General features: G+C 48.9%; 6 protein-coding genes across 6 annotated transcripts; 3 read left to right on the forward strand and 3 right to left on the reverse strand.

Annotated features, from left to right (window-relative positions):
- Positions 1-907: 907 nt before the first annotated feature.
- On the reverse strand, positions 908-1,728 carry N7533_007171 (putative exosome complex subunit Rrp46; the record flags this gene model as incomplete). The annotated part of the gene is made up of 2 exons (XM_057103821.1): positions 908-1,321; positions 1,393-1,728. The coding sequence occupies 2 exons, from the start codon at positions 1,726-1,728 to the stop codon at positions 908-910; spliced, it is 750 nt and encodes a 249-aa protein (XP_056958778.1).
- Positions 1,729-3,032: 1,304 nt separating this feature from the next.
- N7533_007172 (putative potassium/sodium P-type ATPase) lies at positions 3,033-6,511 on the forward strand (the record flags this gene model as incomplete). Its single annotated transcript, XM_057103822.1, has 4 exons — positions 3,033-3,310; positions 3,392-3,518; positions 3,590-5,623; positions 5,681-6,511. 4 exons carry the CDS (start codon positions 3,033-3,035, stop codon positions 6,509-6,511), a joined length of 3,270 nt encoding a protein of 1,089 aa, XP_056958779.1.
- An 827-nt stretch (positions 6,512-7,338) lies between these two features.
- Positions 7,339-7,731, forward strand: N7533_007173 (uncharacterized protein; the record flags this gene model as incomplete). The annotated part of the gene is made up of 2 exons (XM_057103823.1): positions 7,339-7,573; positions 7,625-7,731. 2 exons carry the CDS (start codon positions 7,339-7,341, stop codon positions 7,729-7,731), a joined length of 342 nt encoding a protein of 113 aa, XP_056958780.1.
- Positions 7,732-8,433: 702 nt separating this feature from the next.
- On the forward strand, positions 8,434-9,255 carry N7533_007174 (uncharacterized protein; the record flags this gene model as incomplete). Its single annotated transcript, XM_057103824.1, has 1 exon — positions 8,434-9,255. The coding sequence occupies one exon, from the start codon at positions 8,434-8,436 to the stop codon at positions 9,253-9,255; it is 822 nt and encodes a 273-aa protein (XP_056958781.1).
- A 435-nt stretch (positions 9,256-9,690) lies between these two features.
- N7533_007175 (isopenicillin N synthase family dioxygenase) lies at positions 9,691-10,800 on the reverse strand (the record flags this gene model as incomplete). Its single annotated transcript, XM_057103825.1, has 2 exons — positions 9,691-10,468; positions 10,529-10,800. The coding sequence occupies 2 exons, from the start codon at positions 10,798-10,800 to the stop codon at positions 9,691-9,693; spliced, it is 1,050 nt and encodes a 349-aa protein (XP_056958782.1).
- A 973-nt stretch (positions 10,801-11,773) lies between these two features.
- Positions 11,774-13,815, reverse strand: N7533_007176 (ferric reductase family protein; the record flags this gene model as incomplete). Its single annotated transcript, XM_057103826.1, has 5 exons — positions 11,774-12,174; positions 12,233-12,800; positions 12,858-13,043; positions 13,105-13,166; positions 13,215-13,815. 5 exons carry the CDS (start codon positions 13,813-13,815, stop codon positions 11,774-11,776), a joined length of 1,818 nt encoding a protein of 605 aa, XP_056958783.1.
- Positions 13,816-13,871: the final 56 nt, after the last annotated feature.

Here is a 13,871-nt window from a genome sequence, read left to right on the forward strand (position 1 = left end):
ATCGCCGTTCGGGGGTGGTGGCTTGGGACTTGGACACCAGGATCGAGGTGGAGGTTTATATACGGAATAAAAAGGAAGGAGAAGAACGGCCACTCTTGCTTTCAAGTTGCTTTTCAAAGACTCGGACTCAAGACAGACCCTTTGAAAAAAAAAATCAAAGCCGACAACGGAAGCACCAAAGATGAAAAATAGAAAAAAAAGAGTGGAACTTTGGGGAATGAGTCCAAGCGCCGGATAAACTAGTAGCGTGGGGAAATTTGGGAGGTGCAAAAAGGATCCAATGCTGACGTCTTCCATTGAGGGGAGAGGAGAGCTTTCTACTGATTACCGCGGCTCCTTCGGAAACTTGCTTGGTGTCTTATAGTCTTTATTCTTTGCTTTTTCTTTGCTTTGGCTTTTGTTTGTGCTTCTCCTTCTGCTCTTGCTCTCGGTCCTCCTCTCGAACAGAGTGAGGCTAGGGCTTATTGCCATCATGTAGCGTTCATGCTGCTGCTATTGTTGCTGACTGGCGGGGATTTGCCTGGGTTCGTGCTTCATGTTCACGCTTCATTGGCGGTATCCTCCCTAGCGACCCTGGTGCCTTGCCTGGTACGACAAGGTGCAGGCGGCGTCAAGCCAGTGCGACCGAGCGTATCGGTCACTTTCTCGTCGGAATGGTTGAGCCGAGCCTCGTACATGCAGTGGCGGAGAGGAAACAAGCCTTGACTGTGGTGTGACAGTCGTCACACTCGTGTTCCCGTGAAGCAGCGAGTCAGCAACTTGAAATACGGAGATCAGATGTCCCGAATCTCGCAGAAAGTACCTCCCAGAGGCTAAGGCAGTCTTGTTTTCTTCGGGGTTCTGCATCCTGTCCCCATTCATGATAATCTTCCTCCCCGCTGCCCGGCCAAGAACTGGTTCATCCCATTCAGATGGAATCAATCTTCCATGAGTAATCCTTGTAGAGGCGATCCTCTACAGTCTCCCGAACAAATCCTTCGGGGCGGGAGCCGTCTGCTTCCTCGCCCATTGTGACGTCTCCATCCGGCCCGGGGGTGGTCATGTCCTGGCAGATAGACAGAGCACGCTCTCGGACCTGTTCCCAAGTGTCGAAATCAAATCGGCCCTCGCTCTCATTCAGAAGCAGGTGGTTCTTAGAAGTAAAGGCGAGAACGTGGAGAGACGCAGCGGCCTTTGCGTCAGCGGCGGAAAGGTCGGTGATGATGGCGCCAGACTTGTCCACACCCATTAGAGTGGCTGAGAATGTCATCGACAGAGGAACGGCGGCCGAAAGCAAGGCGAGGAGCGAGGTGTGGAGCAGGGCCGGGAGGATGGTAAGATACTGTGAGCAATGTTGGTTAGAATAGGAACATCTGGAATCACTAGACAAGAGACCGCTTAGAAGGTTCTTACAGAATCACCACGGTCGACAGTCTCGCCTCCGACAATTCCAAGCGTGATCACTACGCCGCGGCGAGGAAATCCTCGTTCGCGACCCAGAACGACTTTGCTCAGCACATTGCGGAGAATTCCCTCCACATGGCGTTCTCCAACACCGGCTGTAGTATTTCCTGGTTTGACGAAGACTTCCACGGTCGCTTCTTCAGGTTTCAGGGCATCACGGCGAGCGGGGAGCTCGATGGGAGCATTCACGGCGCCGAGCACATCGTAGCCGGTAGCAGGACATTTGTAGGAGGCCGAGCCGTCGGAACGGCTCAGGTTCGAGAGTGATGCTGTAGGGCCAACCATTATGTAGCAGTAGAACTCAAGGGGAGGTTGAAGGAGAGCCCAAGTTGGGGGAAATTGTGAGTGGAAGTGAAGGTAGCAAAGCTAAGCAAAGCAAAGCAACTCTCCGTTTGAAGCGCGCGGATTTTTGCAGTGCGGGCCACACGCTGATTGGTCAGTTCCACCCCAGAGCTGTGAGTGTAAGATGATGATGGTGAACAAATACTGCTGTCAGTGTTTATTAGAATAGAAGTAAATACTTGGAGGGGTTTCGAAATACTCGATTTTTAACTTGCAGGAAAGAGTTGGTGTGTTTTGGTGTCTGGTTAGAATTCCTCGTAATCGTACTCGTGGTATATAGTAGTTAACGACCGTGATGAGGGTACCCTCTAACAGATAACTAACTACTAGCGAGTAGTTAGCTAGTTAGTGGTGGTACTGCTAAGCATAGATCTCTAGCCTATGCTACTAGTAGTAGATGTGTACCTACAGCCAGTACAGTGTACTAGTATACCGTATTACTTATTACCACTGGCAAGACACGACCACCTTGTATCTTGGCGATGATCCCAAGACTATCGCTTCCAAGTGACTGGTCAACTATTGCACTGACACTGTCTGGCATTGACACACGACCCAAGACCTGTTCCGACGCGCCGAGATCTTGGAAAGTGGCGGAACAGGGTTGGCAAGGCCTCCGCCTCAATGCAGTCATGAGCTAGATGGAACCATGGGTATCGCCTTGAAGATGTGAGAACCTGAATGTTGGTGACATTTGTTTCGTCAACAGAGTACCCTCTCAGTCTTTTGCTAAAGAAACCGAGATTCCACAGTTGAAATCCATCCATCCACTATCGATCGATCGACAAGAAGTTAGGATGAGCACCATCCGGATTGTGGCTGGCCACTCCCCAGACATCCAACCCCTCACGTCCAATGAATGCCCCGGTTGGCCTCGCTCCAAGACATCTAGCGGCTTGCCAACGGATGTCGTCGTAAGGTAACACATCCGGATAGGACCAGCCAAGCATCTCCGCAGGCATTCCCCAATGACATCTTGGTTGAACATCTTCCCCCGCTCACGATACCATCCCATACATACCATTCCCCTCTTTCTTGGACATACAAATACAAACAGTCCATTGCCACTCCCTCACTTTCCTACTTCCCACTTTATTCTACAACCTAAGAGATATCCCTGGTGTCAAAGGAAAAACAGGAATATCGGTTTAGTTTGGCTCGCAGAAAAATTGAACATTTGCTTCTAAATCATTCTTCCGTTCCATTTCCATTCCTTTCACACTTCCCTTTCTCCTCCACCTCCTTGAATGGGCATAGAGACAACCCCCGATGTCGAGGAATCGACTGAACCTCCTATATGTTCTTGTACGGAGCCCATTTCACATGAAGCACCCACAAGCTTGAACCCTGAGCCGTGCGACCCGAAAGAGAAGCCTACAACGCCGCTGCCCACTCATACTAGCTTGCCTGTCCTCCCCGAGCGGCACACATCGACCGAACCGACTGAAAGCAAAGAGGATCAGCTTCAAAATGCCCATCTCTTGGAGCCTCTTCAACTCACAACCCTCCTCCGGACAGACCTACAGTACGTAGCTACTAACTATTCCCTGCCTACTCTTAGTGAACAACCTCCATATTGACACTTCCTCTCTTCGCTTTTTTAAAGTAATGGACTTTCCAGCTCCGAGGCAGAATTGCGCCTTGAGCGCGACGGTCCAAATGCGGTCCGTGAAATCGAGAACATCTCCTTCTGGGGGATACTGCTAAGGCAGGTATCCAACAGCTTGACGATAGTGAGTTCGGCCAGCTTATTACATTCGCCGGGAGATCAAAGAAACCAACAGCTGATGGTCATATTATCTAGGTTCTTCTGATCACCATGGCTCTGTCCTTTGGAATCGACGATTACATCGAGGGTGGTGTCATCACCGCCGTGATCCTCCTGAACATCATTGTTGGGTACGTAGTAGGAATCATTTCTCTCTCGGAGCTAGCTGACCAGAATAGCTTTGTTCAAGATTATAAAGCCGAGAAGACGATCCTTTCCCTCCACCGCCTATCAGCACCAGTGTGCAAAGTCATTCGGGATGGAAAGGTGGTTTCTGTCAAAGCTGAATCACTAGTTGTCGGGGACATAGTTCGCCTGGCGGTTGGGGATGTCGTTCCTGCAGACTTGCGGTTGTTGGAGGGCATGAACATGTCGACGGACGAAGCTCTTCTTACTGGGGAGTCTCTACCCGTTCAGAAAACTCCATACGCCACGCTGGTCTCACCAAATATACCCATTGGAGATCGGACAAACATGGCATACTCCGGCTGTAGCACAACACAGGGTCGAGCTACTGGTATCGTGGTTGCGATAGGAATGGCAACAGAAGTAGGCAAGATTGCTCAACTGCTCCAAGACCAGGGTGGTATGGAGAACAGAAGCCCGCTCCGTCAAGTCTTATACCGTGTCAAATCCTTCATCGCTAAGATGCTGGGACTGGTGGGCACACCTCTACAGGTGAAACTGAGCAAGTTCGCACTTCTTCTATTTGCCTTGGCCATTCTTCTTGCCATCATCGTTTTCTCGGTCAACTTGTGGGACGTGCAAGGTGAGGTTTTGATTTATGGGATCTGCGTTGCAGTGGCTGTAATTCCGGAATCACTCATTGCAGTCCTGACAATTACCATCGCAGTGGGTACAAAGGCCATGGCAAAAGGAAATGTTATAGTTCGCAAACTGCAATGTCTCGAGGCTGTTGGCGGTGTCACCAATATTTGCTCCGACAAGACAGGAACTCTGACACAGGGGAAAATGATCGCTCGATCGGCGTGGATCCCAGGGGCAGGCACCTTGACTGTTCGTTCAACGACCGATCCATACGACCCGACTAGTGGCCTGGTTCAAATGGACGAGATTGACTGGAATTCAAACCACCCTATTGAGAAGCATCCAGCTTTACACACCTTTCTCTCCGCGCTTTCACTCTGTAACCTCTCAGTCGTGCAGCATGAGAATGGTATATGGTCCGCGGTTGGCGAACCGACCGAAATAGCTTTGCACGTTTTGGCTATGCGATTTGACTTTGCCAAAAGTTCTGTGATCGGGCGGCGGAATCTTCAGCTCCACACAGAATACCCATTTGACTCCGCTATCAAGAAGATGACAATCGTGTATAGCAATGCGGAAAATGGGTTCAATGAGATATACACCAAAGGTGCACCGGAGGCTGTCATTCCCTCTATATCAACTAGCGAAGGTGAAAAGCAGATCATCCGTGAAACCGCGGATAGAATGGCAGGAGAAGGACTTCGTGTTCTTTGCATTGCCTACAAAAAGACTGCTATCAACAATAACGACCTCATTCACCCTCGAGCATCTGCAGAGAGCGATCTCGAATTTGGCGGCTTAGTCGGCCTGTATGATCCTCCTCGCGTCGAAACAGCGGCAGCGGTGCGGAAGTGCCAAATGGCAGGAATAACAGTGCACATGCTGACGGGTGACCATATCAAGACAGCCACAGCCATTGCTTCTGAAGTTGGTATCCTCGACCGCGTGATTGCTTCGGCAAAGTCAAGGAAGCTAGTCATGGCCGCAGACGAGTTTGACAGACTTACCGACGCCGAGGTGGACGAAATTGAGGAGCTGCCACTAGTCATTGCTCGATGTAGCCCAGCCACCAAAGTGCGTATGGTTGACGCTATGCATCGCCGCCGGGCATTTTGTGTGATGACTGGTGACGGGGTCAATGATTCTCCGGCGCTCAAACGGGCAGACGTAGGCATTGCCATGGGTAAGAATGGCAGTGATGTGGCCAAGGAAGCCGCAGATATGGTGCTCACCGATGACAACTTTTCTTCGATTGTCAAAGCTGTCGAGGAGGGTCGTCGTCTATTCGATAATATTCAGAAGGTACGTAGTATCTCTTTCGAATAGGCGCCAGTGAATACCAGCTGACCTTTTTTTTAGTTTCTCATGCATCTTTTGATTTCAAACATCGCCCAGGTCATCCTACTTCTCATTGCTCTTGCATTCAAAGATACAGGAGGGGATTCTGTCTTCCCTCTTTCTCCACTAGAAATTCTATGGGCCAATCTTGTCACCTCCTCATTCCTAGCTGTTGGTCTCGGTCTGGAAGAGGCGCAACCGGACATTATGTATCGACCGCCGCATGACCTACGAGTCGGAGTATTCACTCGGGAACTCATAGTTGACAAGATGATATACGGAACTTTCATGGGCTCGCTTTGCCTGGTCGCATTTGTTTGCGTCATTTATGCAGCTGGCGCAGGGACTGCTGATTTGGGAGACGGATGTAATCAAGGCTACAACCCGACATGTGACGCTGTTTTCCGAGCCCGTGCAACGACATACGCAACTCTGACTTTCCTTCTGCTGGTAACAGCCTGGGAAGTGAAACATTTCTCCTGGTCTTTGTTCAACATGGATCCAGTCAGATCTCCTCGGAAGTCCTCCATCTTCTCCACACTTTGGCGCAACCAATTTCTCTTCTGGGCAGTGGTGGCTGGGTTTGTTATTGCCTTCCCAGTTATCTATCTTCCAGTAGTAAACCAGCTGGTATTCAAACATCATTCTATAACATGGGAGTGGGGTATTGTGTTTGGCTGCACGGTAACCTATCTTGCTTGTGTTGAGAGTTGGAAGGCCCTGAAGCGGGCGTTTGGAATCGGCAGTGGCATGACCGCGATCCTGACGCTGGAAGATGCAGAGACGAGAGCCGGTCTCGGCACACTTACCCCACTATCTCTCAGTGCTAATGCGAGTGTGGAATTGAAGTGAGACCGGGGTGGTGATTCAACATCGTGACTAAGAACCGTAAGATTCAACACAACGGGCAGTAACGGGTGTGGCACTGTCTATCATTATTAGTTATCAACCAGAATGATATTAGCTTTTTATGTTTCAGGACAGAAAAGAGAAAACAGTGGACATATCTCTAAGTATGTATATCTTTGGATCTCGTTTGTACTTTAATATATAGTAGCAACCTTATACTTGGATCAGGGTATCCTGCCCTTGCAATGCCCCACAACCTCCGAGTCTTCATACTCAATATACCCCAGCCCCAATTCAATTGAAAATTAGGTAAGGGTTAGTTTTGACTATGCATACAGATGTATTAACGAGGCACCTTGGATGCCTAAACCTACACCGATTTTCCTGTGCTTGGTAACTGGCAGTGAGACATGTCAGCTGGGAGGCCTGACATTCTGAAGCTTTTGCCGAGCGCCCTAACGACTCTAGTCCAATAACGAGTATTACTCAAAGGGTTTTACCTAACGAGTCACATACTAAAATGAAATATAACAATTAATCAGCAGATGCGTGCCTGATCGGCGTAAGCCTTCCCTGGCTAGGAACAAAGATCTTCAAGCAGTGGGTCGGAGAACGGATCGTAGTTAGTTCCAGAGCTTGATCGGGGCCTCCGAGTCTTGGATCTATTTTTGAATCTCAAAACCTTGGCTATACTATCCAACGCAGTGATTGTACTAGTATCTGGCAGAAAGAAAGTATTTAAGAGCCACGAACTTCTCTCAATCACATCATCAACAGCCTCTCAAACAACGGAAACAAAACATAGCAACCTCTAGTTCAATACATTCAAAATGCAGCTTATCACTATTCTTACTTCTACAATTGCTCTCATTGGCGCTGCCTCCGCAGCTCCTGCCCAGGGAACTACTCGCTACGCGACCTTGGAGCTGATGAGCGATACCACCTGCACTGCCGCCCTCGGGGAGCTGGGTGTCTACGACACTGATATCAACAAGTGCAATGTTATTCCAGATGGAGAGCATGTCCGATCCGTTGAGTTCCGTCTGCAGACTGGTAACTGTGTTCGTGAGTATTGCCTGGATCCGAAACGATGATCGCATTCTGACCGTGAATTAGTGCACACTTACAGCGATGTTACTTGCCATTTCGATGACCAGGTTTGGAATGGAGGCGAGTGCGCTCGTGGTGAGAAGTATTACCGCAGCTATAAGCTACTTTGCTAGGCGCCATACTATTATATTCGATTTAGGATTGGGTTTGAGTGGCGTGGTTGTGTGATGTGTACAAATTTCAAATTGTTTCGTCTCTATCCTTAAACATTCAAGTTGTCAACCTTGGGAATGTATTCTTTTTTTCTTCCTCATCTCATTCGTAAGACATCACAACGGTAGATATCTATTTTATAAAAGTTTCTCGATCCTTCTGGCTGATGATTGTGGAGATCTACTAACTATGACAATTCAATTCGGGCAGACGGGGGCTGTCCCGTAAAATTACACACCGCAGAAAAATCAATATAGCTGTGAATATTTGGTATTTATCTAGAATCGACTGCATTAATGAAAATAATTGCTTTCACGGTGTGGTTGAAATTGAAGCATGCTTGCTTCGCAGGCACACGACCACGTGACCCGGGATAAAACGATTTACGAGTGGCGACGCGTCAACGGTTTTGATCCTCGCACGAGCAACTAAATTGCCCAAAAATGCCGCCAGCTCCCCCAAAATCATTTACCCTACGCAGATCATGTCAAGCCTGTGCTAGGGGCAAGAGGCGATGCGACCAGCGCTCACCCAAATGCAGCAGGTGCGCTGACAGGGGGATGGATTGTGAATATACCAACGCGCCAATGACCGTTAGAAAAGCACCTCAGAAATCCATTGAAAACCAGAGTTCTCCCGACAATCCGAGAAAATACAATCCGATGGGTCAAATAGAATTCCCTTTGCGGCTAGAGATTGCAAAAGAATACGACAAATCGGCTATCCAATTCCTGGTGAATGGAATTCGAGAGTTCCCGAGATCATTTGCAAAAAGCCAGAAAACGCTTTTCATTCATCCCGATGTTAATGTATTGAAGCCTCCGGCGCCCATTCGAGATATTCACTGGCTCTGCAAACTACAGTTACAAGCCGAGGAAGCAAAGCGCTCAAGAGATCTATGTCCCCTTCTACGAAGGAAATTGGCAGAGTATACGCGGCATCTTTCACACGCCTTGGGGATTGAAGAGCTTCTGGGATATTCTCAGGCCTTGATTCTTACCCAGTGTATTCTTGCTTTAAATGAGGACGTTCCGGATGAGTACTTCGAGGGAACGAGCGCGTTGCTTGAATCGGTTGCCGAGCGATTGTGGCAGCAGGCTCCTATTCAGCTTCCTTCATCGCTCAGCCCTCGACACGCCTGGTTACTGGCCGAGAGTGTCCGCCGTACCATCATTGTCAGTTTGATGCTTCGCAGTGCGTATTCCTTGCACACTAGGAACTACTCTGTTCGGACGCCATTTGTGGATGCACTGCCATTCGACGTGCATACAGAGCTGTGGGATAATGGCTCTCAGCACGCATGGACAAAAGCAGATACTGGATCTCACGGTGCATTGATGTCATTGCATGAATACTCCGATGCTCTAGAACACGGTCGAGTCTATGATGTATCTCCATTTGCTGCATTGATCCTGGCAGCCTGCAAAGGAAAAGAAGTATCGGCCATAACATTTCCACCGGCAAACTCATATATCATGACATGATCCAGATCAAGTTGTAATACAAAAGCCGCGGTTATGACATACCCAAGACAGAGAAAGTGGTCCACAAGCACAAACTCAAATGTGAGATCCAGGTGTCCCGACGACTGACGTAGATCGCATAAGGGTGAACATCTATGCTAACATACAAAAAGTGCTCCACGAAATGAAAACAGGGCAAGAAAACCGTTGGCGCATGGGTCACTGTCGCTGGGGAAGTTGTTGCTATGGGTACCAAAGTCGCTTGGGTTGCATATCCCTTCGTCGTATCCAAAACATTAAATTCGACGCTTCCAAATTTCAAATGCTGCTTTGGCCAAGGTCGCAGAGGGGAAAGAACCGGCATTGAAGACGAGTCATAGATCTGCATGGGCCAGTGCTGTCATCATTAGCAACCCGGGCAGAGCAGCCCCAGCCCTGGGGTGCAATTCAGGCAAATTAATTGTCTTCATCGTCTTGGAACTCCACCCAGGTCTTCATTTTCGCTCGCACATGCTCACCGTATAAGACAAACCCCTCATCGCCATCAATGGAACGAACAAGGCAGTTCTCCCCGGGCTCAAAGAAGAATGGGACACTAATCCTGCCTAGTGCCTGGGTTTCACCATTATGTTGGCCTGTAACGGCAGAGGCAGACGCGCTCATCGGGGGTGCACGAACACGGTGCATAGTGGCAACAAATCTTCCACCAGATACCTTGGCCATGAGGTCTCCAATATTGACCACCAGCGACTCGGGAATATAGGGTGCGGCGACCCATTCTCCGGATGAGTTGCGTACTTCCAAGCCTCCCGTAGAATCCTGGTGCAGCAAAGTCAAAATTCCACTATCGGTGTGAGGAGTACAGCTCAGCTTGACATTATCTGATCCTGCAGATCCTGAACCCGAAGCGACCGATTCCACGGCAGGATAGTGGAGCAATCGAAGAGTACTCAAAGAGTCCTCCAAATACGATGCGAAATAGTCCGCCGGTTTACCGAGGGAAACTGCAAGGAGTGAGAGGAGCTTTGACGCAAGAATTTGAAGTTCGACATAAAGAGTTTCGAGCTTTGGTCGGGCTCGAAGTAGATTCTCCTCCGGCCAGACATTTGACTCGGCGAGATTGAACTTTGATGTCGACGAAGTGCTGCTTTGAGTACGAATAGGCTCGGCAGGGCCCATCTCAAATCCTTCTTTCAGGTTGTCCGAGGCCAATTCGGGCTGAGTGGGGAAATATCTTTATAGAAACATGTGCGTTAGTGATGGTGCTCAATAACCAGATACAAGGGTAAATGACCCTCTATATGTGTTCTGATGGCTGCGTCGGAAAGATCGTTTGGCGAGCTTCATTTTTTCCTCTTGCGGCAATGCAAAAAATTCTCGCGACATGCTGAATACCTGCTCATGGTTGAAGCTCAAAGGGACATTGGTGAGATATGCGAAGCCAGTCGTAGTGAACACATAATATAAACGCTGGCTGAGAGCCGCCAATTGCTCTTCAGATGCCCCTCCGGGGTTCCCAAGAGGGCCAACATCGACAACGGGCAGCGAAGAAAAAGTCGTCGTCATTTCTATATGACTGTATGTATGTTCGAAGATTGGATGAGGGATTGATAGAGACATTGGCAATAATTGCGGGGCATTGCGCAGGCTTTATAAATAAATTCAGTTACAAGGTAAACCCCTCCCCGCTTACAGAAGTGACCCACACAGATCCACCATGGGGAAGAGGTCGCGTGTCGTCAGTGTCTCCTCCTCAGCCAACCATAGTTCACCGAAAAGCGGTGGCTCTAAAAGGACCAGAGGGCAATTAACCGGATATCATCATTTGTGAACCTGCAAAGCAAATGGAATCTGGAGATAGTACCGCTACTAGTACTAAGTAGTAGTTAGTAACTAGCGCCAGCCTGCAGCTGTTACATTGTACGAGATTCGGTAGACAGGAATCTAGGAACCTTGGGATATGCCTCTGAAGAGCGAAACGCACAATAGAAATTTCTAGACTAATCACAGCTCTTAGAATAATTACCCGGTCTCCCACCGGCATCTGCCCCTTTCTAAGCGGGCATGCGTCGCACCCGACAAGCCCTTCTCGGCATGAGGCGGGGAGTCCCGATACTCGATCCACTGTGTGCCGTGTGGCTGGCAGTTATGATCCAAGGCGCCACCGCGCCAGCCATAGAAAGCTTTATTCATTGTACTAAACTAAAATCCCATGGTCCCTTAGTAGAATAGGTAGAGTTAGCGTGGGGGACAGGCTGTATTTGCGGTAGGTCCGTGCGGGTCTCTGCGTCATGCAGTGCAACTAGAATGACCGGATACAATTCGCAGTCTGCTGAAAGCCGAGGCTAGGCGATGTTGCCTATCAAGAGGAAATTCCACAGATTTTCGACGTCCATATAGTCTAGGAAATAGTTTTCATGATTTCTCAAATAATTTTAGTTTGAAAAGTTGATTAGATACGTGTGAGAGTAGTATGTACAAAATTTATCTCAAGACGGACCTGCCAGCAGCATCATGACAGAACGAAATTTATGAACAATCACCACGAGAACGCCTCTTCAAAAAGATCCACAATCTTTTCGCCTTGCACATTGCGTACAGCTTCGCGAACGCTATCTCCCAGGCCACCAGGGCCGCACACACTCACAGCCAATGCACCAACCTGTTCTGCCTTTTCATTTTCCAATAATGGCTGGAAAGACGGCCTGCCGTAGTTCACATTAATAGGAACATTCGAGGGAGCACATTGCGTCCATGGTGTCTCCGGCACAGGAATATACTCCTCAAACGTCTCCTTGTGTTCCGTGACGTAGACACTTATTGAAAGCATGAGACCAGGGAACTGGAAATACGTCTCTCCTTTAGGGTCAATTATACTGCTGTTCAAGGAGTCATGGCTGAAGATATCAGTCATCCAGTCATGGATCCAGGCTAAATGATCTAATTTGCAAGATTAGTAATTAGGTCAAAACATGACTGATGGAATATTCAAGCTTACCTAAACTCCGAATCATCCAGACAAGATGCACCTTCCGAGTTGCCGTCTTGCGAGAGGCAAAGTTGGTAACTACCTCATGCAGGTATGACATAGGATGAGTGATGCCAATTCCTCCAGCAACAAGCAACAAGGTTCCATATGAGGCCAGTGAATGAATGCCACCAAATGGACCCTCTGCCAATGCTGTCACCTTAATCCTCCCCTCTGGCGAATCTTCTACTTTATCCAAAAGCTTCTTGGTGAACCCATCCTGTCCTTTGATGAGGACAGACATAGTGACGGTCTCTGAACCACCCAAGAGGGCCGCAAAGGAGTCACTCGAGCTCCGCTTCTCAACCATGTTCAAAGTATTTGTGCCTCCTGATGACCAGGCAACTGTAAATGGATGAGAGGTCCAAAGACCCAGACAGGGCATGTAGAGATACATGTATTGACCAGGACGGAAATTCCATGCTCGGGAGACATCGACATCTACACGCGCAACCGAGCCTGGAAGGGCTTCCACAGTCGCAGTCGTGCGCCGCTTGCCGCAGTTTCTCCAAATCAGAATTCCAAGTCTGCTGGCACGCTGTATATAAGTCAGTATGATATCCGTATAACCTGGATAGTCGTTGAAGGAACATACATCCAGACCCCAAAGAATGAGAGTTCCCAATAGTACCCGCTGCTGCAGGAGATTTTTCAAGTGATACCAGAGAGCGACGAATGACATAACAGCAAGGGCAATGTGGAGATGTAGGAAAAGCTCGTAGAGAGAGTGTCGAGCCGGCGACAATGACTGCACGAAAATGAAAAGGAATCCAAGCAAAGCCTATGGAGGCAGAGTTAGATAGACTATAAGATGCGGTGACTTGAGTCGGCGTTGAACATACCACGAGACCGTAAATGTAGAAGGGCATATGCCAAATTGTGTCAAGTATGTAGTTCATACCATCTGCTTCGGGTTAGATGAGTGCTATTATCGTTGTGCGAAAATACGTACTCTCGCGTGCCAGACTCGCCAACACAGCAGACATGTGTATGATTGCATTCACAGCGATAGTGCGCCCGACCCATCGATGCATAAAGTTGAAGGTATCGAAAGAGATACCGAGGAGCGCGATCAAGGGGTTATTCCTGCCAGCACTCAGAACCAGACCAGGCATGTTCATCACAGCCAAGTGTCCAGCAGCGTACTTAAGTTGGAACATCTTCTTGGGAAAATCCTCCCACCAATCTACCGTGACAACCACGAATAGGAAGTTAAGGAGGAGATAGAGCGTCAAGAGGATGACTTCCAGTCGCAATGGTATCGATCCCATATGGAGTCTTAGGAGCCGAAATTCGCGACTGTGGCGGGAACTCCAGAGAGGTGCATAGAATAAATGCTTCTTGAGGCTTGCATTGAGAGCACCGGTTTGAGAGAGCTGATTCTGGTCGTCGGTTTGTCTCGCTGTTTTTGCTCTGCGACGGTGTCGAATGCGAATTGCCGTTCTCCAAAAGAATAACATGGCAATGAAGCCTCCGACGGAAAATAGAGGAACAGCCACGAATGGGTTCATTGGTGGCTCCCCGGGGCCATTTCCCTTGAGCTGGACACCCATTGTTCCATTCGACGACCGGGTCTGGCTGTATAGCTCGGAGCAAGGGAGTAAAGGAT

Source organism: Penicillium manginii (genome assembly GCF_028828005.1).
Source record: "Penicillium manginii strain IBT 31320 chromosome Unknown utg000005l:1.0-5665137.0:1.0-5668048.0, whole genome shotgun sequence".
NCBI classification, from domain to species: Eukaryota; Fungi; Ascomycota; class Eurotiomycetes; order Eurotiales; family Aspergillaceae; genus Penicillium; species Penicillium manginii.